The sequence below is a fragment of the Trichosurus vulpecula genome, chromosome 3 (genome assembly GCF_011100635.1).
Source record: "Trichosurus vulpecula isolate mTriVul1 chromosome 3, mTriVul1.pri, whole genome shotgun sequence".
In the NCBI taxonomy this organism is placed as follows: domain Eukaryota; kingdom Metazoa; phylum Chordata; class Mammalia; order Diprotodontia; family Phalangeridae; genus Trichosurus; species Trichosurus vulpecula.
In genome coordinates this window covers 128,295,725-128,319,760 of record NC_050575.1, presented here as the reverse complement: position 1 = coordinate 128,319,760, position 24,036 = coordinate 128,295,725, and the positions used below count along the sequence as shown (strand labels likewise).

Sequence of the window (24,036 nt, the reverse complement as noted above, 5' to 3'; positions counted from 1 at the left end):
ATAATTTAATAATCTATGTTAAATTGAAAAGTTTTTGTACAAAGAAAATGTAACAAAGATTAGGAGGGAAGCAGAAAATTGGGAAAGAATTTCTACAACCAGTGTCTCTGATAAAGGCCTCATCTCTAAAATACACAGGGAACTGAGTCAAATTTATAGGAATACAAGTCATTCCCCAATTGATAAATGATCAAAGGATATGAACAGGCAGTTTTCAGAGGAAGAAATTAAAGACATCTACAGTCATATGAAAAAATGCTCTAAATCACTATTGATTAGAGAAATGCAAATCAAAACAACTCTTAGGTACCTACCATATCTCTTCTGTCAGGCTGACTAACATGACAAAACAGGAAAATCATAAATGCTAGAGAGGATGTGGGAAAATTGGAACACTGTTTCATTGTTGGTGGAGTTGTGAACTGATCCAGCCATTCTGGAGAGCAATTTGGAACTATGCCCAAAGAGCTCTAAAAACATGCATACCCTTTGACCCAGAAATACTACTTTCTAGGGTTATATCCCAAAGAGATCACACAAGTGGGAAAGGAACCAGTATGTATAAAAATATTTATAGCAGCTCTTTTTGTGGTGGCAAAGAATTGGAAATCAAGGGGATGCCCATCAATTAGGGAATGGATAAACAAGTTGTGGTATATGAATGTAATGGAATACCACTGCGCTGTAAGAAATGAGGAGCAGGCAGACTTCATAATAATGTGGAAAGACCTATATGATCTGATGCTGACTGAGGGCAAAAGAACCAGGAGAACATTATACACGATCATAGACACATGGTATCTGTGATGACTAACTTTGACAGACTTGGCTCTTCTCAGTAATACAAGGTCCATCAAAGACAGCTCCAAAAGACTCATGATGGAAAAAGCTGTGCACTTCCAGAGAAAGAATTATGGAGTCTGAATGCAGGTTGAGGCAAACTATTTGCTCTCTTTTTTTCCTTCTTTTTTGGTTTTGTTTCTTCTTTCTCATGGCTCATTCCATTGGTTATAATTCTTCTTTACAACTTAACTATTGTGTAAATAAGTTTAATGTGAAGATATATGTAGAACCCATATCAGATTACATGCCATCTTGGGGGAGGAGGGGAGGAGAGGAAGGGGGAGAAAATTTGGAACCCAAGAACTGAGTGTTGTAAACTAAAAATAAAAAATAAATTTAAAAACATAATTTAATAATCATTTTTCAAATGAATGATAAATGGGTTAACACTTAGCTTGCACTGTTTTTCCCTCCTAGTGTCTGCTTTCCAGGCCTGCTCATGGTGGATGATGCCTCTGCGGGACCAGAGCCTTTCCCCAGGTCACTGGACATATACACAACTGGTTTGATTAAAACAGTTCCTCAGTAAATTCTTCTATTTCTGTCTGACGCTTTTGACGTTAGTCTGATTGGTTTTGATGTTTTTGGTTTTTGATCTGGATTCTTTGGGTTTTGTTCTTCTGCATTTCAAAATCATTCTTGTTTGCAGAGTTAAGAGCAAGTACATCCCTACCCACCAATAAAGCAGGATTTTATTGTCCAAATGCATTTCTCAGCTTCACTAAGAAAATGGAAGATGAGTGGCATTAGCCTTGTTAGAAGGAAACACAACTTATCAGGAGCCCTGTCTCGGCTCTATTCCCTGTGAGTCCTTGGGAAAGTCATTTTCAGTCACTCTACAAGCATTTATTAGAAGCTTACTGGGTTCCACATACTGTGCTAAGCACTGGGGATACAAAGAAATTTAATATTGGCCCTTGAGAAGCTTATGATCTAAAGGGATGACATTATGTGTCTTAGGAGACAGCTAGGTGGTACAGAGATAGAGCACCGGTTTTAGATTCAGGAAGACCTGAGTTCAAACACAAGCCATGGGACCCTGGACAAGTCACTTAACCTCTGTCTCACCCTTAGTTTTCTCATCTGTAAAATGGGGCTAATGTTAGCTCCTACCTCCCAAGTTGTTGTGATGATAAAATGAGATAATATTTCTAAAGTACTTTGAAAACGTCAAAGTACCACAGAAATTCTAGCTCTTATCATTATTTTCCCTCAGTAAGCCTAAACTGCGTCATCTGTAAACTGAGAGGGTTAGCCTGCTGCAGAGACTCTTATCCTTTTTTGTGTCATAGACACTTCTGACAATCTGATGAAACCTATAGGCCCCTTCTCAGAATAACATTTTTAAATGCATAAAATAAAATACATAGAATTACAAAGGAAACTGATTATGGTGAAGTACAATTATATGTACATATGCATATGTGCACGTGTATGTGTATACTAATATGTACACATACACAGATGTATGCACATGTACACACGTACACGTAAAGACACATATATACATGCATGCATACATACGCACACAAGTTCACAGACCCCAGGTGAAGTATTCTTGGAGATGATCTCTAAAATGACCCTCAGCTCTAAATTTTATGAAAGATTTAGTGCATTGGGTATAAGAGGAGAGAAACCGCCTCATTCTATATCCATTTAAAGAAAACCAAGAAGGTCCTCACTGGATGCCAAAATAGAGTAAGAGTTTGGAGACCTCTTCATCCTGCAAAGTGGCCTGACTGTATCTCCGTGCAGCCCTCTTCCCTGACATCACAGAATCTTTCCAACACAGATCTATTATCTTTGTAACTGAGGGGACTAGTCCCTGTTCATGACCCCTCCGAGGCTCAGAACCGCAATGCTGGGTCCTAAGATGGAAACAAGATATAAGAGATATGGGAAACAAGATATGGGAGAGCAGATATATGGACTGATCCAACAATAAATGCTCTTATCTAGATTCACCAGTCTCTGTGAATTCACAGTCATAGACAATAAGCATTTATTAAGTACCTGCCATATGGTATGCTGGGATTAAGAGCTATGTCTGTTGTGGGAACTCTAAAATGAAGGGTGGGGCAGCTAGGTGGTACAGTGGATAAGATGCCAGGCCTGGAGTCAGGAGGACTTGAGTTCCAATCTGACCTTAGACATCTATTAGCTGTGTGACCCTGGGCAAGTCATTTCACCCTGTTTGCCTCAGTTTCCTCATCAGTACAATGTGCTGGAGAAGGAAATGGCAAACCATTCCAGTGTCTTTGCCAGGAAAACTCCAAGGGGGATCATGCAGAGTTGGACATGACTGAAACGGCTGAACAGCAGCAGCAAATGCGTATTTCACTCATTCAGAGAATGAGTGCTAAGCACAGGAGATACAAAAAAAAAAAAAAAAGGCAGAAGACTGCCCCTGTCTTGGAGGAGCTCATGGGGAAACTACATGCAAGCAACTATGTATGAACACTGAAGGTGAATGAGACCACGCCTTCCTCTTCCCAAATCCCTGAGATGCATCAGCGCAGGAACCCTTCGGGGGTGAAGTGTTGGTTTGGAGAAAGCCCTCGCTGCCCGGGTCTCTTCACTGCCTTTCAGATACATTAAGAGCAACTATGCACCCCCCTCCCCTCCGTCTTCTCTTCAAGTTTCACCCCCATCTCTGACAAATCTACTACATCCAAGGGAAGGGCTTCCCCTTCTCACCAACCCTCCTCCAAGAATCTTATTAAGGGGTTTCACACAGAGCCCAGGAAGGAATGGGGTGCCCCTGGAGGTCTGCCCCTGGAGATCATCAAGTTAAGTACTGAGTGACCATTTGTTGGATTCCTGTTCGGGCATGAGTTGGGCTAAAATACCACTGAGGTCCCTTCCAACTCAGATTCTGCAGACCTTGGAGCTTCAAGGGATCTCAGCAATTTTTTTAGGGCATCGTTGGACAACTGTAAAAGAAGGCTTTTCCTCATTCTGACTCAAAATTTACCTCCTTATAATTTCCACAACTACTTCTAGTTTTACCCTCAGGGTCCAAGAAAAAGTCTAATTTTTATTCTACTCTGTCTCTTCTGGAGATAGTAGGAACACTGGTGGAGAGAGCGTTACAATTGCCCTTCATGGTACCTTGATAACCAGCGTCAGTAATGAGCAACACAGGAATTTATGTAGCGCTTTGTGTTTACATTTTTGCACACATGATCTCATTTGATCATCACAAAAATTCTATGAGGTTGTGACAGTATAATTACCCTCATTTTACAGATGACTAAATAGGACCGAGGACCGTAAAGTGGCCTGCACCTAAGGTCACATGGGTGGTTAAAGAACAGGCATTCCCAGGTTCTTTGATTCCCAATGAGCGCTCCTTCCACTAAGACCTCTGGTGGTGGCCTCTTCCATTATCAGAACACACAAACTCCATTAACTTGCTAATCAGCTGTTAGCAGGGACTCCAGAGAGCAGACAGACCACACCCCTCACTCTGCAAAGGTGGAAATTGTTCTTCACCTTCTTGATGTTCTCAGCCTGAACTTTTATGGCATCTCAGAGCGGGTCAGACCTACCACTCAATCTTACCGCTTCTGTCACAGTCTCCACATCTGTCCAGTTGCTTCTAATAATAAGGAGCTCCCAAGGTAGCCCATCCCAGCATTAGGCAGCCCTAATTGTTGGAACCACATGACTTAGAGCTAGAAAGGTCCTTAAAGATCATCTAATCCAAACTCTTCATTTTAGAAAGGAGGAAAACTGAGTCCAGGGTGGTAGGTGATGTGCCCTGTGGTCGTCCCATAGTTAGGAAGTAGCAGAGCTGGACCCAAGTCACCTCATTCCCCATTCAGTATTATTTCCACTATCCGCTGCCACCTCTGATAGCCGTCCTCCTTCAGAGGGAGCTAAAATTACCTTCCCTGTAACTTTCTCACCCTGTTCTTAGTTCTGCCCTCTGGGGCCAAGTAGAACAAATCTCATCTCTCTTCTCTGTGACAACCTTTCATATACCTGAAGCCCAGGGACAATGTTCTCCCCCTCAGTTTTCTCTTTCTCATGATCCCTTTCCCCCGATGGTCTCAGTGACGCTGCTGCTCTTCTTTGGCAGGTGGTGAGTCCCCACTCCTCCCCTTGACAGGGCTCTCTGTCCATCAGGTATTGGCGTAAGTGGGTCCCGCCTGCCCTCGTCCCAGACGTGGATTGCCTTGCAGCAGCCGGCTGCTCTTGCTCCAAGCGAGACACACGCTTGGATCTTGTGAGCTGTGTACGGGCAAATCCTTCATTTCTCTTTCATTACCCCGGCGTGTTCTGTCACTTATTTTTTCCTGTATGCAATCCTGCCTGACAAATATGATCTGCTGCCTGGTAATTCGTCTGACGCTTATTCTGTTCCTTGCTCTAATTATGGCTCCGGTCCCTGACACGAAGGCAGCCGTGCTGCCACCGCCGGGTAGTACACCTGTCACACTGGCTGTAGTACTGCCTAATGCCCTTTTATGCCAGGCTGATGGGAGCAAACACAAAATCTAAGGGAGGCAGGGGTGGGGGAGAAGAGAAATAGATGAATATATCTGCATAAGTCCCATGTTCAATTCATGGGTCAGGAGCTTTAGAGATCAGAGTTCAGCTGAGTTGCTATGGCAATGCTGCTACAGATACTACTATGACACACAGTAGGTCCACATTAAAATGAGGGAATGCATATTTAAATAGATGCACAACTGTTCCCCCAGTCCCATTAGTGCTAGAAACAGAATCAAAGAATCAAAATTAGTTAAAGCTGGAAGCAACTTTAGAACACAGAATGTTGGAAGACAGAATACAGACAGATCTCTTCACCTAAGACTGTTCCTTTGTCTATAAAAGGAAAGGGTTAGACTAGATCTCCAGGGTCTCTTCCAACTCTAGACAGTACTGGAAAGGTTAGCACAGAAAGGCAACCTTAGGGACGAGTTGACCCAAATTCCTCATTTTACAGATGAGGAAAATGAGGCTCAAAAAAGTAAAGCAATTTACCTGAGGTCACACATCAAGTTAATGCCAAGGGCAGAGATTAGAACTCCGGTTTGCTTACTGAATGACAGACAACTAATTCAATGACTTTACGAAGTTGGGGATCGAAAAATTGGCTCATTATTTTGGTAAATTTCATTGTAATGAGCAGAGTTTCCTTTTTTCCCTTTCCATCCTTCAGCTGGAAATTTAGTAATAAAAATACGAACTGACATTTATGTAAAGCTTTGGGATTTAAAAATGCTGACCCTGTTTGATCCTCAAAATCTCAAGAGGCTGAGTTTGTGTATTGTTACCTCTGCTCCCTGTAGCAGTAAACTGAGGTCAGGGACTTGTCCCAAGGCCACACAGCAAAGGGCCGGGGCTAGGATGGAACTTGGGCCTTTCAGCTCCAAGTTCAAATCCTCCTTCACTCCATCCCCTTCCTACTCTGCTCTTGTACAAAGCAGTCTCACTCTGCATTGGGAAGATGGACAGGGGCTCACAAAATGGTGCTCTCCTGATAACTACAGAGGAATCTTCAATGAGTCTAAGGAGAAGGGTCGTATGCTCAGACATAGTCCATTTCTAAGTCCCAATTTATTCTTATTACTATAATAAGTGCAGCAGCCAAACTAGATAAAATCATATCACTGGAAAAGATCATGTTTCTGCCCGTTCCTAATGATGTGATCTTAACTGGCTCTGATGGGTGTGTGTGTGGATGTGTTTGTGTGTGTGTCTGTATGTATGCACGCACACACAGAGAAGGGGCTCAAATCTGACAGGATAGAACTAGGTATATTCCAATTGCTCAGGAGAAAAGGTTGGGTTCTCTCAATTTCTCCCATTTGCTCTCTTTTCCCCACACCTCTCCTACCCCTGATGTGATCACAGGACACAAAACAGTTCCACCTGCCATGTGTTTGCATGGACGTGTATGTGCATGCATGATATATTTTTGGAAAGTATTTTAGCTAAATTTTTTTTATAAGTAGAGTTGCACGCCTCAGTGGAATCAAAAGAAAAGGAATCATGGGCTTGGAGTAGTGCAGGGAACCTGTGGCATTGAGGCCACATGTGGCCCTCTAGGTCCTTAAGTGTGGCCCTTTGAGTCTAGGTCCCAAAGGGCCACACTGAGGACCTAGAGGGCCCGTGTGGCCTAGAGGCCACAGGTTCCCCACCCCTGGTGTAGTGGAAAGGGCTCTCAGCTGGTGGAGCATCAGGATATCTGGGTTTGAGCCCCAGTGCTAACACTGACTCATTTTGTAAAGCTGAGCACAACTAACAACTCTTCGGGCCTGAATTTCCCTATCTGTTAAATAAGGGAGTAGGATTAGATGACCTATCAACCAAAAGCACGTATTGAGTACCTACTATATGCCAATGCAAATTAGGCTCTGGGAATACAAATACAAAAGTGAGATACTCCCTGCCTACCAGGAGTTTAAATTCTACTGAGGAGATACATGATCACAGATAAGGAAATAAAATTAAGATTTAATACCTTGAAACTGTACACGTAAGACTTTGGGGCCACCCTGTACAGGATATATACCAAATAAATACCCAATAACTGGAAGGGAGGGCAGAATGTGAAGGATTCTGGGAAGGTGTCATGTGGAACTTGGGCTGGATTTTGAAAGGAGTCATGGGTTCCAAAAGGCACAAATGAGAAAGGAATGCATTCTAGGCATGGAGGACAGACAGCCTGTGCAAAGGCAGGGTGGAAGATGAAACATCATATAGGAAGAACAGTAACGTAGCCAGTTTGGCTAGAGCATGGGGTGTATGAAGGGGGATTAATTTATTATCAGCCTAGTAAGTTATGCTGGAGCCAGAATGTGAGAGGTTTTAAATACCAGGGGAGTTTAGGTTTTATCCTAAAGGTAACAGGGAGCCACTGAAGCTTCTTGAGCAGAAGGCAGACATCTCAGACTAGCATTTCAAGAATATCAATTTGGCAGCTGCATGGGATGGGTTGAAGTGACTATAGGAAGAGCAATTAGGAGGCTGCTGCAACAGTCCAGAAGAAAGGCAATGAATGCATGCAAAGGGGGCTCTAATATTCTGTTCTAGAATCCTGTGCAGCTCCTCATTATGTTCCAATATTCAGAGAATCAGATGATCTGGAATCTAATCCAACATCCTCATTTTACAGATAAGGAAACTGAGGCTCAGAGTGGCTAGGCAACTTACCGAAGATTAGGAAATAGAACCAGCACTAGGATTTGAAATGAGGACCTGATGCCATATCGAAACCCTATACACTATGTTCTAAGATCTTTTCCATTTCTTTTTTTTTTTTTTTGGAGGGGGGAAGGCAGGGCAATTGGGGTTAAGTGACTTGCCCAAGGTCACACAGCTAGTAAGTGTGTCAAGTGTCTGAGGCCAGATTTGAACTCAGGTCCTCCTGACTCCAGGGCTGGTGCTCTACTCACTGTGCCACCTAGATGCCCCAAACTTTTCCATTTCAAATCCGGTATTTTCTAAGGTCCCCTCCAGCTCTAACATTCTGTATTCCAACGTTCCTTCCAACTGTCAGACTTTATGTTCTAATACCTCTTAAGATTCTTTGAGTCTCTACGTATCAGAAAAGCAGAGGGAGTTTGATTTACACTTAGATTTCACCATGAATATAAAAGGAAGAAGAAGGGATAAATTGGGTGAAGCAAACATTATCTCCCGAAGCCCCCAAAACTGGAATAGCCCAATACTACTTGAGCCATAACAGTCAAGGCTAGTGTCATTTCTGAATGAGGTAATAACCAACCCAATAGTGATTGAGAGCAAAGCCAGCTTCCTAGTGTTCAAACCTCCTGAATCAGAGGGATATGACACAGTTGTTTTTTTTTTAAAGCACTTTAAACAGCTACCACTGTTTGATCACCAGAATTAATAAATTTCACCAAATCATATGCTATCCGCTACAAGTCTCAGAGCCATCTGGAGCTATATGAATAATGCACACTAACAGTTTACATGAAGAAATCATATTTTTCAGAGAGCTCCTTCGTGTGAACCAAAAGACGCTCCCATATTATCATTCTGTTTACACTCAGTGTGTGTCACTTGCACAAAGGTGTCGGAACATGAGAGACAGACCAGCTTGTAAGTTTGGGGTGAGACAGAAATGAATTGGGCCCAAAACCATTTTTAAGAGGTTGGGGAGAGAAAGAGGAAGGGAAGAACTTTGCTATAATTCATGATTCTCCTTTCTTTTCCCCAGTAACATTTTAGTGAAAATTTTAATACAAGTAACAGTGATAATAACATTGCCTTGTATTTTTGGTTCCCACCTGGCTACAATGGACAACTCACTTCCCCTTTCTGGGCCTTAAGTTTTCTCATCTGTAATATGGGGGTATTGGAACAGATCATGTCTAAGGTCTATTCCAGCTCTAATAATCTATCTTCTGTGTTTCATAAGATTCTGTGTTCAAAGGTTCTTCCAGCTCTAATATTATGTGATTCTATAAGCTTACCAGGCCCCAGTAGGCACAAGCTTCAAGCACATTTAACTTTTACTAAAACCTGAAGAAAGGCCAAGTCCCTGCAGCTGCCGCCGGAGCTTATAGAGAAGTATACAGAAGGGTTTTAAACAAGTGGCAGGGGAGAACACAGAGTTCTCTGGTTTCCTTGTATTACCTACTCCAAAACAAACTTTCACAGAGATGTCTTCATATTGGGTCCCATCAGGCATCTCTGGTTTTTGGTGTTTAAGTGACAAAACCTTGCTAAGGTCTCAGATTCCAACGCAATTCCAACTAATTTTTCATAGGAAATTATCTCCCCCAAAGTTGCATGCAAATTGAATTGTTTAGTTGTTTAAGTTGTACCTCTTTGTGACCCCACTTGGAGTTTTCTTGGCAAAGATGCTGGAGTGGTTTTGCCACTTTCTTCTCTAGCTTATTTTACAGACGAGGAAACTAAGGCAAAGAGGGTTAAGTGACTTGCCAAGGATCAACAGTCAGTAAGGTCTGAGGCCAGATCTGAATTCAGCTCTTCCTGACTCCAGGCCTGGCTCTCTATCCATTGGACCACCCAGCTGCCCTCAATTGAATTTCTGTTACTCAAATCTTATTTTATATTAAAAATACACCTACCCAATCTTACAACATCTGTTGCTTCCGAGAAAACACACTATGAAGTAAAGAAACATTTACAAAATGCTCCAAAAGAAGAATCTTGCAAATGAGCAACTTCAGAAGGGCACAATATGGATATCTTGAATTACCAATGTCCTTGGGAAAAATACCATGGTGGGGTATAACTGTACTGGAGTGACTCTTTTCCTAAAATGAAGGAAACTTCAAGGAGGCTAGCAGTCATCTCCTAATTTCTCTGCTTTATATATTCAGAATTTATATATTGGGGTGTGTGTGTGTGGAGGGAGGGAGGAAAGGAGGGAGGGAGAGGGACAGGGAGCGAGAGAGAGAGAGAGAGAGAGAGAGAGAGAGAGAGAGAGAGAGAGAGAGAGAGAGAGAGAAAGAAGAAGAAGAAGAAGAAGAAAAAGAAGAAGCACGAGGAGGAGGAGGAAGAGGAGAAGGATGAGGAGGAAGGGGAGAAGGAGAGAGGAGAGGAAAGGAGGAGAGAGAGTGTGGGACCAAGGCTTATTAGAACTAGCTTTTAAATAAAAGAAAACACAGTGGCAATACTGCCCAATTCCAAATCTTTTTGAGGCCTCTGGGAGGCTGGGGCTTACCTAATGAATGCGCTGCCGTGGTCTTGGAGCTAAAGAAGCGGCCCAGTCCAAGGTCTCCCAGCTTCACTACACCTGTGGCTGTTATAAACACGTTGGCTGGTTTTATGTCTGGGAGGAAAACAAGGCTAGAAGTCAAACTCAAGAGGCATCGTGTGATCTTAAGGTTCAATCTTAACAAACATGTACATGTACAACACCCCCAGCATGGTCTAGACAGACACAGAGCACCCATGGCAGGAGAAAGCAGTGCAGAGAAGTAGAAAGCCTTAGGGAGAGAGGCAGAAGACATAAGTTCCAGTACTGGCTATGCCACCAACTTACTAAATAACCCAGGGTGGTCACTTTACCCTGCTAAGTCTGTTTCCTCATTTTTAGACTATTCGGTTGGACTACATGGTGTAAGGTTCTATTTAGCACTGGCTCAGAGTCAGAGAAACATGGGTTCAAATCCCATGTTCACAACCTATATGATCTTAACCTCCCTGGTCTCAGCTTCCTCATTGTAAAGTGGGGTGAGGGGACACCAAATGGCCTCTGAGGAGCCTTCAAGAGGGCTAGGCCTATCATCTTATATGTTCTAACACTTTAGGTTCTAAGGTTTCTTCTTGCTCTGTCTATATTCTCTGGAACCTTCTGAGCTCTAAGGTCCTTTCCATGTACTAAAGAATCCAAGCAGGCTGGCAAAATGGGGGAAATGTCTAGCATGTTAGTGTACGCTGTAGGGGAACCAAGAAACTCCCACCAACTCATCCATCATCACATCACACTTAACACAATGAAGGAGACGTTGTAGAGTTCACTGCATCCCCCAAACTCCAGCCTTCTACTTCTGACACTCTGCTAATGGCAGGTTTGACACTTGACTTAATATCAGTGTCTGGAATACAAAGCAGCTCTTCTTCATAATGCTCCCCTCACTCTGGACTGACTCCTTTAACAAGGAGGCAAAAAAAAAAAAAAACCACCAGGAGAAATCCATCTCGCCAGTGCCGCCGTCTCTCCAAACATGCGTTGGCTGCACATCAGCATAATTGTTTTTGAATGTAGCCACTTACTAATTGGAACATTATATTATTATTCAGTGAAAAGAGAGAGCGGATTAATGTTACCTCTGTGCATCACCCTGCGGGAGTGCATGTGCTCCACGGCGCTGCACAACTGCACAAAGTACTTCCAGACCGTCCTCTCGGGGATTAACCGCTTCTGCTTTTTAAAAAACTGTGGAAGGAAAAGCAACACCCAAAGAGAGGAGGACAGAGGGGAAGAGAAGGGGGAGGGGAGGAGAAAGGATAAGGGAAAGGGAGGAGGGAAGGACAAAAGAAGACAAGAGGAAAGAGGTGGAGGGAGAGAAAGAGACAGCAAGAAAGGGAGAGGAGGAGGGAGGCAGGAAAGAGAGATAAGGACAAGAAGGAGAGAGAGAAAGATATGAGAAAGAGAGAAAAGAGAGAGGCGAGAGAGTGGGATAGAAGGAGAGAAGAGAAAGGGGAAAGAGAGAAGAAGAGGAGAAGGTGGAGACAGAAGGATGGGAGAGAGGAGAGGAGCAGAAGGTAGGAAAGAGGAGAATGTGTTGAGGAGAGAGGAAAAAAGGGCATAGAGAAGAGACAAGGAAAGGGTGCGGAGAAGAGAAGGAAGGGGAAATGAGAGACATGTACAATTAGGAAAAATACCACCAGTTCCACCCTCCCCCAAATTCATCAGGTACAGTGAAAAAGAGGACTGAATTTGGAGGCAGAAGACCTGGGTTAGAGTCCCAGTTCTCCATTTAATATCAGTGTGACTTTTTCTTAACCTGTCTTAGCTCTAGCTCCCTCGTTGTAAAATGGATAATATTTTCATGCTCTTTTACATCAGGTGATGTAAAAGCTTGACCGGAGCTCTGAGAAGAGCGAGTCCAAAGCCCTCATTCAACGGATGAGGAAACAAGGCCCAGAAAAATAGGGGCACAATGTGACACAGCCAGTCAGTGGCAAGGCTGTGACTCAAACCCTGGCTTTGGTTTTTATAAGGCAAATCATGAGAACGTATTATATACTAAAAAGCAGCATGTGATTGCTAGAGGTTTTTTGTTGTTTTGTTTTACCTATTCAGGCTAAGTCACCTGCTGATAACTCCTCTCCTACCCCTATCAACTGTACAGAGAAGCCAGATCTGCCCGGCCATTACCATTTTACTCCTTGTGTGTGTGTGTGCGCGTGTGCGTGTGTGTGTGCACGCGTGCCTCCTACAATCCACTAATTAACAACCATTACGAAAAACACACTTAAATAGGTTTGACATTCTTGAATGGACACCAATTATAATTAGCATTAATCTCCTTAATTACCTTGTGAAACATATTTAATGCCTCAAAACAACAAATGTTGAGGGTATCTTCCCTTAAGTAATAAAAGGAGTTTGGGGGGAAAGGAAAAAAAAGTGTGTATATATGCAGATAGGCAGATAGATAGATTGGTTTTCTGATATTATCAGTTTCTATGCGATGGTCAGTTAACAAATTCAAGATTCTCCATTCCTCCACCCCCATCAAATACTTCTTCCCAAAGGAATCAGAGATTAAGAAGCATGGTACAACGGAAAGAACAGTAACCAGACATTAGGTGACCTGGGTTCAAGTCTCGGTGTTGCCATTTATTAGCTGCGTGACTTTTGACAAGTAACTTCTCCCCCCACGCCAGTCAGTTTCCTCATCTGTAAAACGAGGGTCCAGACTAGGTGATCTCCAAAGCCCCCTTCTAAGGTCTCTTCCTAGTCTAACTTGCTATGACTCTAAGTACGTCCTAATAAGTTACAAGGCACCAGCGAGTATCCTGAATTTCAACAGCTTGGGGATTAAGAGTAAACAAAACAGAACTCACAACCCTGCCTGGCAAAGGCCACTCGGACACCCTGGAATGCAGGGCTGGCCTTCTCTGACGGGAATGGCTGCCAGGGAAGTGCTTGGGAGCGGTGAGATGATATGTGGCATGCTCAGGCACCAGCCAGCCCTGGCAGGAAGCGGCTTCTAATCCTCAAACTGTAAACTGGGACCCCATTGGCAGAAGTTCATCAAGGAACAGTGTGTACAGGAACTGGGCAGCTAAGCTCAACGCAATGTCGACAGCAGCTTCAATCTTTTCTTTTTCCAGCTCTGTATGGATGCCAACCGCCTGCCTCTGGCCTGAGTTTCGTGAATAATGTCACTGCCAGGCTCATTATCTGATTCAATAGATGTTCAGACCAATTCCAGCTGCTGAAATCTTCACCCTCCTTCAAGGTCCAGCTTGAGGATCACCTTCTCCAAGACGACTTCCCTGATGGCCTTTCCATCTGGAAATGATCTCTCCCTTCTTCGAGTCCCTCCTAGTGCTTTGTCTGGAACATTCCAAGTACTCTACACTCAATGCTCTCATGTAAAGGACCACTCAATCTAGGCTACCCCAGGATCCATGACTTCATCCTGCATAGCTGCCCCCACTCCCCTCCACTATGCAGTTTGCAAGCCCTCAAATGACTTAGACAGGGGCTCTTAACCTGGGGGTTCATGAACTTGCCTTTTCTTAAAAAAATTTAATAACCATATCTCAATATAAATAATTTCTTTTGCAATCCTATATATTTTATTTTACTCATTTAAAAACATTATTCTAAGAAAGGGTCTCTAGGCTTCACCAGACTACCAAAGAGGTCCCATGATGCAAAAAAGGTTTAGAATCCATGCTGTGGAACCTGGTTTCATGAGTTGCCGTGGTTAAAAAAAATCCACCCAGCAACCAGCCTTTTAGTGATGAACCTCAGATGTCAAATCTGTGACCTGTCTGATACATGATGTGTTTTTGGCTTGGCAAGACCCACTGGAGCCTCCACTCTGTTGGCAGAACTTTCAGGAGCCTGGGGTCACTTGCACAAGACAGCAATGGAAGAGGGCTCAAATAGAGGCTTTACCATACACTATTTTATTCAAATCATAACTTTGTGTTCTGGAGAAACAAAAATGAAAGACAATGGGTAAACAGCATGGGGGAAACACTGGTAGCCCCAAGACTTCAGAGAACCAGAGGACATGAAAGATGAAGAGGGTGAGGCAACTGGAGACCAGGATATACCTAGCCAATATGAAGAGACTGGTGTAAATCTGCTAAAGTCAAAGACCACTGACAGAAATGGGAATAGTTACCCTGGAAAAACAAAGACTCAAGAAAGAGACATGATCCCTGCCCTCTATTCTTTAGAGGAAGAGGAGGCATGGGACAGTGGAAGGAGCATTGATTCTAGAGTCAAGAAACATGGATTCGAATCTTCTGTCTGATGGTTCCCACCTATGTGACTTCGGGGGAGTCATCTAACCTTCTTGGGCCTCACCCTCCCCTGCTGTAAAATGAGGGGGTTGGCCGAGGTGACACTGGATGTCCCTCCCAGCTCTAAATCTATGATCTTGTGACCCCTAAGGGTTGTCATCTGAACAGATATTAGACCTGACTTCAAAGGGCAGAAGCAGATCTGGACGTGATGTAGAAGTTCTTGTTGTTCATCATCCTATTTAGGGTTTTCTTGGCAAAAACATTGGAGTGATTTGCATTTCCTTCTCCAGCTCATTTTACAGATAAGGAAACTGAGATGAACAGGGCTAAGTGACTTGCCCAGGGTCACACAGCTAGGAAGTGCCTGAGGCCAGATTTGAACTCAGGTCTTCCTGACTCCAGGCTGGTGCTCTATCCATTAGCTGCCTCTGATGTAGAAGAAACACTATTGATTAGAACATTTCCCAAAGAGAATGGACTAGCTCAGTGGAGGCTGTATAAGCACTTGTAAGGGCGGGGGGTGGGGGGAGACAATGTCCTGCTTCAGGGAGGAGGCTGGATAGGAGGCCCACTGAACCCCTTCCAACTCTGACCCCCCAGTGTAATGGCCTTTCCACTACACCAGGCTGCATGGTCTACTAAAAAACAAAATATCATAAATAAGAGACCAAAAGAAAGTAGAATGTCATATCCACTGTAAGATGCAGTCATTGTGTCAATACGTTTTGGTTCACTCTGTTTTTGTTGTGGTTACAAGGAAGGGCTCGATGTGGGGCAGGGGTATGTGAGGAAATGATTGAGGTACTTGTTTGGTTTGTAGAAGTATTTTATTTTTTCCAATTATGTGTAAAGGCAATTTTTAACATTCTTTTTTTATAAAATTTTTAGCTCACAATTTCCTCTCTCCTTCCCTCCTATTTTTAAAAGGTACCAATAAACCTTGAAGAACAACAGTAGTAGCAACAAAAATAACAGATGGCTGAAAACCCCTCTAACACCTAGAAAGAAGAGTCCATTTCCTTTCTCTCAGCTAACGTGGGTCACAGAATTTGAAACTAAGAGTGGGTCACAGAAGTCACCTAATTCAATCCCCTCATTTTACAGGTGAGGAAACTGAGGCACAGAAAAGGGAAATGATTTGCCCAAGGTCACACTAATAAGTCACAGAACCAGAATTTGAACTCAGGTCTTTAGACTCCAACCCAGTGCTTCCTACAACATCATGGCCCATCTGGATGGGCCACACAACTGTTGGACTCCTAGGTCCTTGGCGACAAATCTGACAGGAAGTCAACAGCTCTGAGCCCCAAATGGAGACACAGATACAACCAGACTGCAAGGGGAGTCGGAGAGTTTTATTTATGCCATAATATTGGTTTAATTCTCATTAAAGCATTTAAGAAAGGAGATCCTAGACTGCAAGTGGTAATTTTCTAAATGTCATGTCCAATAAGCCTTGCCTGACATTTACCAGGAAGCCACAAACTCTCCAGTGGATTCCTGCACCAGTCGCACAGCTACGGCACTGCCTTTACAGTCGCTCATAAATAATGTAGGCACCGGCCGCACACCACCTCCCCCCCCCCCCCCCCCCCCCCCCCGCAGCCCGCAGCCCGGTGGAGCTGCCTGGTTTTATCAGCCCCGCACCTTCTGAACAAAGATATGCATGTTTCTGCTGCCTCTTGGAATCCACTGGTCTTGTCCTGGGCAAGCAGCATGGGGATCTGGCTTACCCGCCGGACCCATGCTGAGGGAGGCAGGGGGGTTGGGGAAGGGGTGAGATGCAGAGCTGTAACTCGGAATTTTTGTGCCTGGGGTAACTCCCTTAAACTACGCCTAGAAGAAGTATGGAAGCTGCTATAGCCCTTGAGAGAGGGACAGGCATTAGTCCCAGTGGCAGAGACCCCAGGACGATACTAGAACAAAGACTACGCAGAAGTGGGCTGCCACTGGGGAGAGAAAACACCCATCTGGTACCTTCCCTCCTTAAATTATTACTCTTGATAACCTAGTACTGAGGTCAGCTACTGCTTCATGCACGGCACTGGAAAAACATGTTTACCAGAGGGAAAGGATGGAAAGGCTTTGGGAGCTGAAAGAGGGACTGAAGGAAGTCCCTTCTACCCTCCTTCCCCCAAACCTCCTCTCAAATCCTCAATGCATCACAGCAAAACATAAGATCTGAAAGGGACCTTAGGGACCATTCACTTTACAGGGGAGGAAACTGAGGCCCGGTGAGGAAAGAGCCTTGCCCAAAGTCACAGGGGAAATCCCATTCACTTCTTACATCGGAGGCTGAGGCAAGGTAAAGTCAAATGGAGCCCAAATCTCATCAAGCTGAAAAGAACCTGAGAGAGTCCCTTGTCCAACATATCCATTTTAAAGAGGAGAAAACAGAGGCCCAAAGTTAAGCGTCAGATCAAGAACAAGGACTCAGATCTCCTAAATCCCTCTCCAACGCTTTTTCAGCCGAGTAACTGAAATATGGTCTCCTGAGATATGGCCAAGGCTCTCTCCTAGGGGCACTCACTGGTCCTTCCTAAGCACTGAAGCCAAGTGTCATCCCCTAGGACCAGAAGGATAGGGCTCAGTGCTTTCCAGTGAACTCTGGACCCATGCTCAGCTGCCCCAGAGAGGGCGGCCCAGCAGCCTCTTCCAGAGGAAGAGAGGGCCTGGGCCTTCCCCAGCTTGGAGTGGGTTGGGGTATCGGTAGTGGGCAGTTCACAGGCCCACCATCCCCACCTATCTTCTCAAACTTGTCTCTTAGAGCCAAGCCTGAGCCACCACTGAGAGTACTGAAGGGACCACCTTTCACTAGGGATCGGTCTCTTTGCCCACTTCTAGGCTGGGCTAAAGCTCGGCTCTCATGAGCTGAGCCTCTTTCCTCTTCTCTCCATCTCAAGAGAGTAAACCTAAGAGGGAGCAGAAATTCTTCTCCAATCTCTGCCACACCTCTTGACGCTCTGTCACCAGGCTCCCTCTATCTTTTTTTTTTTTTATTATTCCTGGCTTTCCTTCTTAGAAGAGGGAACATTTTGTGCCTTCTACATTTATGGTCACACTGGGCAAAGCCTCAGGTCACCCTGCCCTAGTTCTGGTTTTGGGTTTATCTAAATTGGGTGTCTGGGTAGAACCTTAGAAATGAGGAACCTTGGCACAAGGACCAAGGAGACAATCTGTATTAAATACTTCAAGGATCTCTGGGATGGAGCTTTTATGGTGGGTAATTTTTGCAAAGATGCAGATCAAAGCCCATCCATGTCATAAGTTGCTATGGGCAAAAATACCATTCAAGACAGATCTGGAGAGAAAATACTACATACATTGAGACCAACACAATATATATTTAGCCCTGTTCAGGCCCTCATTCTCTCTCACGTGGACTTTTGCAATAGCTTCCTACCCCTGTCTCAGATCTCTCCCCCTCTCCAACCCATCCTTCACATAACTTTCAAAGTGATTTTCCTAGAGCATAGATCTGACCATGACATTCTCCTACTCAAACTACACTGGCTCCCTGTTACCTCTAACAGCAAATACAAACAACTACAAACTCCTCAGTCTGCCATTTAACACCCTTCCCAATTTGAACTCAGTCTACCTTTTAAACCTTATTCCACACACCTTCATACATTCTACCATTCAGCCAAACTCTCTCCTTGCCATGACTTATGCACAATGCTCCATGCCTTTGTCCAGGCTGTTCTCTGCCTGGGACCTCCCCTCTGCTTCTTAGAAGCCTTAGTTCTCTTCAAAGTTCTACATAAGCCCTTTGCTGAGTCTCTGAGCTACTGGTGCCTTCTCTCCCCAAATTTCTTGATGTTTACTTTGCACAAGCATATACATATACATGTATAAGTGCATATATATGTGTATATTTTATATATATATGTGTGTGTGTGTATATATATATATATATATATATATATATATATATATAAATGCATACACACACACAGTTCCCTCCCCACACCTCCCCCAAGAGAATGTAAGTTCCTTGAAGACAAAAATTCTCATTCTAGTCTTTAATAATAATCTTGTATCTCCAGTGCTTAACACAGTGCCTGGCACATAATAAACCTAATAAACACTTGTTGATTGATAGTTGTAAGAATAAAGAGATAAAGGGGCAGCTAGGTGGCACAGTGGATAGAGCACCAGCCCTGGAGAGAGGTGGACCTGAGTTCAAAGCCAACCTCAGAGGCTTGATACTTACTAGCTGTGTGACCCTGGGCAAGTCACTTAACTCCAATTGTCTCACCAAAGAAAAAAACAAAAACAAGAGATAATATACATAAAGGGCTTCATAACAGTAAAGCACTAGAGGAATGCAAGCTTTGATGATTATTTCCTAAAGCTGCATTTTTGAGATAGGCTACAGAAAGAAAGTGTGAAATGTCAGAGAAATCAGTAAAGGTAAAGCCAAATCACAAGGCATGTGTGCCCTATAATATAGGGTACCAGAGGGGTTTGCTATAGTTGTGGTGTTTTTGTGTAAGGAAAGCTGAGAATTGGCTTAAGTTAATATGAAGGATGTGTAGGGAACTGGGGTGGGGAAGAGAGGGGGGAGGGAGGGGGAGAGAGAGAGAGAGAGATAAGAGGAGAGAGAGAAGAGGAGAGAGAGAGAAGAGGAGAGGGAGGGAGAGGAGAGAGAGAGGAGAGGAGGGAGAGAGAGAGAGAAGAGGAGGGGAGAGAGAGAGAAGAGGGAGAGAGAGAGGGAGGGGGAGAGAAAGAGGGAGAGGGAGGGAGGGGGAGAGGGAGAGAGGGAGAGAGAGAGAGAGGGCTATGGGGAGACCATAAGTAACTACAGCAGACAGACAATTTTCTCGGGGAAAAGTATGAATCAACCCCAACACATCCTACAGTGGTAGAGCACTGGAGCTGAGGCAGTCTAAAGTACCTGGGGATATTTACATTTAGGGGATGAGGGAAAAAAAAGAAAAAGAGACAGAAGGAGTAGTCAGAGAAATGGAAGGAGGGCATAAATAATTAATAATATAGTGCTTTAAGGTTTGCGAGGCCCTTTATAAGGAGGGCAGGGTTGCAGAAGCCATGGTGGGGAGATAGTATGTAGAGGCAGGAGGGGGGCCACACAGGAGACTGAGAATGGCCACTGGACTTGGTGATTCCGATGCTTTTGGTGTCCTAGCAGAGAGCAGTTTTGTTCTCACAGCAGACACTGCAGGAGGTTGAGGAGTGAGTGGGGAGTAAGGTAAAGGGGGGGAGGGGCACGCGCACACAGGTGTAGAACATTCAATTGGGAAATCTGAGTGACAGTAGGGGCCAGAGTAGGGAGTCAAGTCATTTTTAATTTTTAACATGTTTGAAAGCCATGAGAGAAAAGAGAGCTCTCTGCTGGACCCTGGAGATACTACGCAGTCTCAGACCTCAGGGAAATCCTACATCCTACTGGGGCAGAGGGCCACACAATACTCACAGAAGAAGAGACTTAAGATGCTGGAGATGCGTCAGGGTAATTATGGGAGGGAGGTGACAGGAGACCCTCCAAGACCATCTAGTCTAAACCCCTTATTTTACAGATGAGGAACTTGAGAGCCAGAGAGGTTAAGGGACTACCCAAGGTCACACAGGTGATAAGCATCAGAAATGGGATTGGAGCCTAGGTCCTCTGACTTTTTACAGGGTTTAGCTTTGGAGAGGAGGAAGGTTACCTCTTCCTCTGAGACAGGAAGGGGGGAAGAAAGAATGAGAATAAAAATGGAAAACTACTTAGGATTCAGGGGTATAGGTGGAAAAATATGAAGCAAGATAAAAAGTAGGAATAAGGATGAGGAGAGAAGGAGAAATAATTCAATTTAACAAAATATAATTTGCAATTTTTCAGGGGCATGCCTACTGTATACAGTAAGGTACACCACTACTATACACTTTAAACATTCTAGGCAAGCGAGAGAAAAAAGCAATTGCTTCTATAGACAACGTCTGCAGGGGTGATAAAAGTCACCTAAGTGAAACTTCAACTTTCTCAAAAAGAAATGTTGAGTAAAGAGGGGGAGAGGAGAGAAGAGAAGGACGCTCGGTCCTACAACCCTAAGCTGACTTTCTGTTCTAACACTCTATGTTCTAAGGTCCCTTCCAGCTCCACTCTTCTATTTTACGCCAATTGTGTCAAAGAACTTCCAATAGTGGGGAACATGAACAGAAATACATATGTCTACAGGTTGTGTGAATTTCTTACAGTTATAGTTACTAACCGATCCAAACCTGCTAGCATGACACCTGGCGGCAGGCAGGTTACACAGTGGTATAGGCTGACAGGTGGTTAGGCCCTTGTGGCCCATTGCTGGCGTTCATGTGCTCTAGCTAATTAGGGAAAACCTTGGTGACTAAAAATCTCACATAAAGCGCATCCCTAATTCATGGGATTTTCCCTCTAGGCCACATACTGGGACACCACAATTGTACATTCTCACCTTCTATGTTAGCACTGATATGCTGTGTTCTATAGTATCTTCTAGTTCTGACAGCCTACATCCCAACATTCCACGTTCTGCAGCAGTGATGTTATGCTCAAACAGAAAAAGGAGACCGCTAACCCATACATAAGGATGCTGCAGGCTGCAGACTGACTTGGTTTAAAAATGTATTACTATCTACGTGTCACTGCACTCTTATTTATCTTGGTAAGCATTCCCCAATCCCATTTTAATCTGGTTTGAGCTGCCCCTGGGTGTACCATGGGCCACATGCCGTGTTTGATACCCCTCTTCTGCATTCTCTTCTTGCTCTGACATCCCGTTTTCTAAATTCTAATATTTGATGTTCTAAGGTTCCTCCCTGCTCTAATAGCCAGTGTCCTCAGCTCTCTTCTGATTCTGAGATCCTACCATTCACTGAACAAACATTGACTGAGTGCCTATGGTGTGTGGAGCACTGTGATGGGGAAGAAACAAAGATAAATACGCCCCAGTCCCTGCTAGGGAACATGAGTGACTGGACGATTTGCTCTGGAGTACAACAGGCAACATCAGGCACACACTGAGAAAGACAAACTGCTGTGACATGATGATGATTTAGTACATGACCAAAGCAGGGAGGTGAACTTTTCAAAAGTGTTCATTTATAATAATCATTGAATAATGATGGAGAGAAACAGGTAAAATGCAGAGAGCGGGCTGAAAGTGCGAACAAACATGATATACCACATCTGTTCTCACCGGGGATGCGTCTGAAGATTAACATCTCTGAGAATGCATTAATATGTCAACGAAAATATAGAAGCAGGTGATGATGGTTCAACTAAAGCTGCTTTTCTGCAATACAAGTATTCCTCCGAGCAAAATAACAGAAGAGCAAAGCAGTGAACATTTTCGCAAGCCCTGGTCCCCGTGGGGAAGAAAGTCAGTAAACTTAAAAAAAAAATGTTTCTTGTGCCTGATGGAGGGCAGCGTAGCTGGGACTGCAGAACCAATCTAGAGTGTGGCCAAGTACCAGCTGTCTGCAACTGGGGACGGAGACTGAGAAGCCCTGGTCAAAGACTTCTGTTCATTCATAATCCTACTAGGGCCCCAAAGGGAAGGAAGGAGATGGAGTGGGGAGGAGGTCCACAAACACAGAACTGAGGAAAGACCACCCAATTAGAGAAGGGAAAGGCCATCTTTCTCCCTGCCTCACTTTTCTCGTCTTTGTTCCTTTATCTGTCTTTAAAAAGAGGAAGCCTAGTATAGGAGAGAACCCAAGGTTCCAGTCCCAGCTCTGCCACTGACTGGCTGTGTGACCTTGAGCGTGTCACATCTGTCTGGGCCTCAGTTTCCTCATAGGGGGCTAGATTAAATTATAGTCCTTTTCAGGTCTAACATTCTATGTTCTATGTGTTTCCTAAGTGCTTATATTCTATATTCTCACAGCCCTTCCAACTTAACATTCTGTGGTCTGTGTTCTAATATTCTGTTCCAAGGTCCTTTCCAGCTCTGACATTCTCTGATTTCTGTTGTAACACTGTGTATTATGAAGTCTCTTCCAATGCTAACATATTTTGTTTTAACATTCTATTCTCTAAGGCCCTTTCCAGCTCTGATACTCTGTTTCAATTTATTCTGCCCTTGGGTACCCTGTCCAAGGCCAACTTTCCATCCCTCACACAGGGAAGAGGAAGAGGCTACCATAGCCTGAATTCTGCCAATCCATCAGCAGCTATCTCTTAATAGCTGTGATATTATTGATGTGGGTATGCCCTCTATCAGTATAGATCACAACTCCAACATGCCTTTTCATCCCCTGGGATTCTCGTCCATGTTCTTCCACAGATCTGCTACAGAGGATCCACCCAACATCCTGGAGACTTTCTTCAAGGGCAATGGGGTCAAACTCAGACAGAGGGATCACTGAACCATACATGAGGATCCCTGCAGGTCACATATTGACTTAGAAACCACGTGTTTTTATTTCTTTTTTATTAATACATCAACACATTAAAATCAGATAGGAACAATATTTTAATCTGGTTTGTGTTGCACTTGGGAGAACTGTGGACCACAGGCAGCTCACCTGTTGGACACTTCTGCTCTAGGATTTTATTTTCATATCTTGTAAACACTGACAGAATACTTGGGCTATCCTTTCATTTATATCTTGCTCTATCCATGTGACCAGCCTACTTCTTTTTCCAATCATATATTTCCTTGACAATATCCCTTAGGTGATTTATGGTCCAGGGGCTATCACTGAAAATACAGGAAATATTAAGACTATAGCATTAATAGCTTAAAACTGCACCAAGATTTTTGGGACCTCCTTATGTAGAAGATAGACACGAGGTCATTTGGAACGGGGGGGAGACCCTGGGAAATAGCTAGGGAAAGATCAGGGGAGGCTTCATGTGCTGTAGAAGTGTGGCACTGAAGCTGGGCCTTGAAGGAAACTAGCATTTCTAAGAAACTATCTGACTAAGTTGGGGTGAGAAAGGAGGGCATTCTAGGCGGGGGATGGCCTTTGCAGAGACAGACAAGAAAGTGGAATGCCCTCTCAGAAGGGATATTTCTTTCTATTTCCCTTTGAGTCACCTGCAACTTTGATTCCTCAGAGATCAAGGTTTTCCAAAATTTCAAACTATATAGTGCTGCCACAAAATCATTTGTTTAAAAAAAAGTATCTAAAGCTGACTATTAGAACAGGCTAACATAAATTACTTGCAGAAGAACTCTAGATTTGAAAAACATTCCTAGGAAAAGTGGAAAAGATTTTTGGCAGAAATTAGGTTTAGATCAACACGTTATGTTATAT

At 43.9% G+C, this 24,036-nt stretch overlaps 1 protein-coding gene across 3 annotated transcripts in view; it reads right to left on the bottom strand.

Annotated features, from left to right (window-relative positions):
• Positions 1-24,036, bottom strand: part of NEK6 (NIMA related kinase 6) — a 125,652-nt gene that overhangs the window by 29,036 nt on the left and 72,580 nt on the right. For all 3 annotated transcript variants that reach the window (XM_036748988.1, XM_036748990.1, XM_036748989.1), the window contains exons 6-7: positions 11,626-11,734; positions 10,517-10,624 (exon numbers count right to left, since the gene is read on the bottom strand). In XM_036748988.1, coding sequence (XP_036604883.1) covers positions 10,517-10,624; positions 11,626-11,734 — 217 coding nt within the window. The remainder of the gene's footprint in view (positions 1-10,516; positions 10,625-11,625; positions 11,735-24,036) is intronic.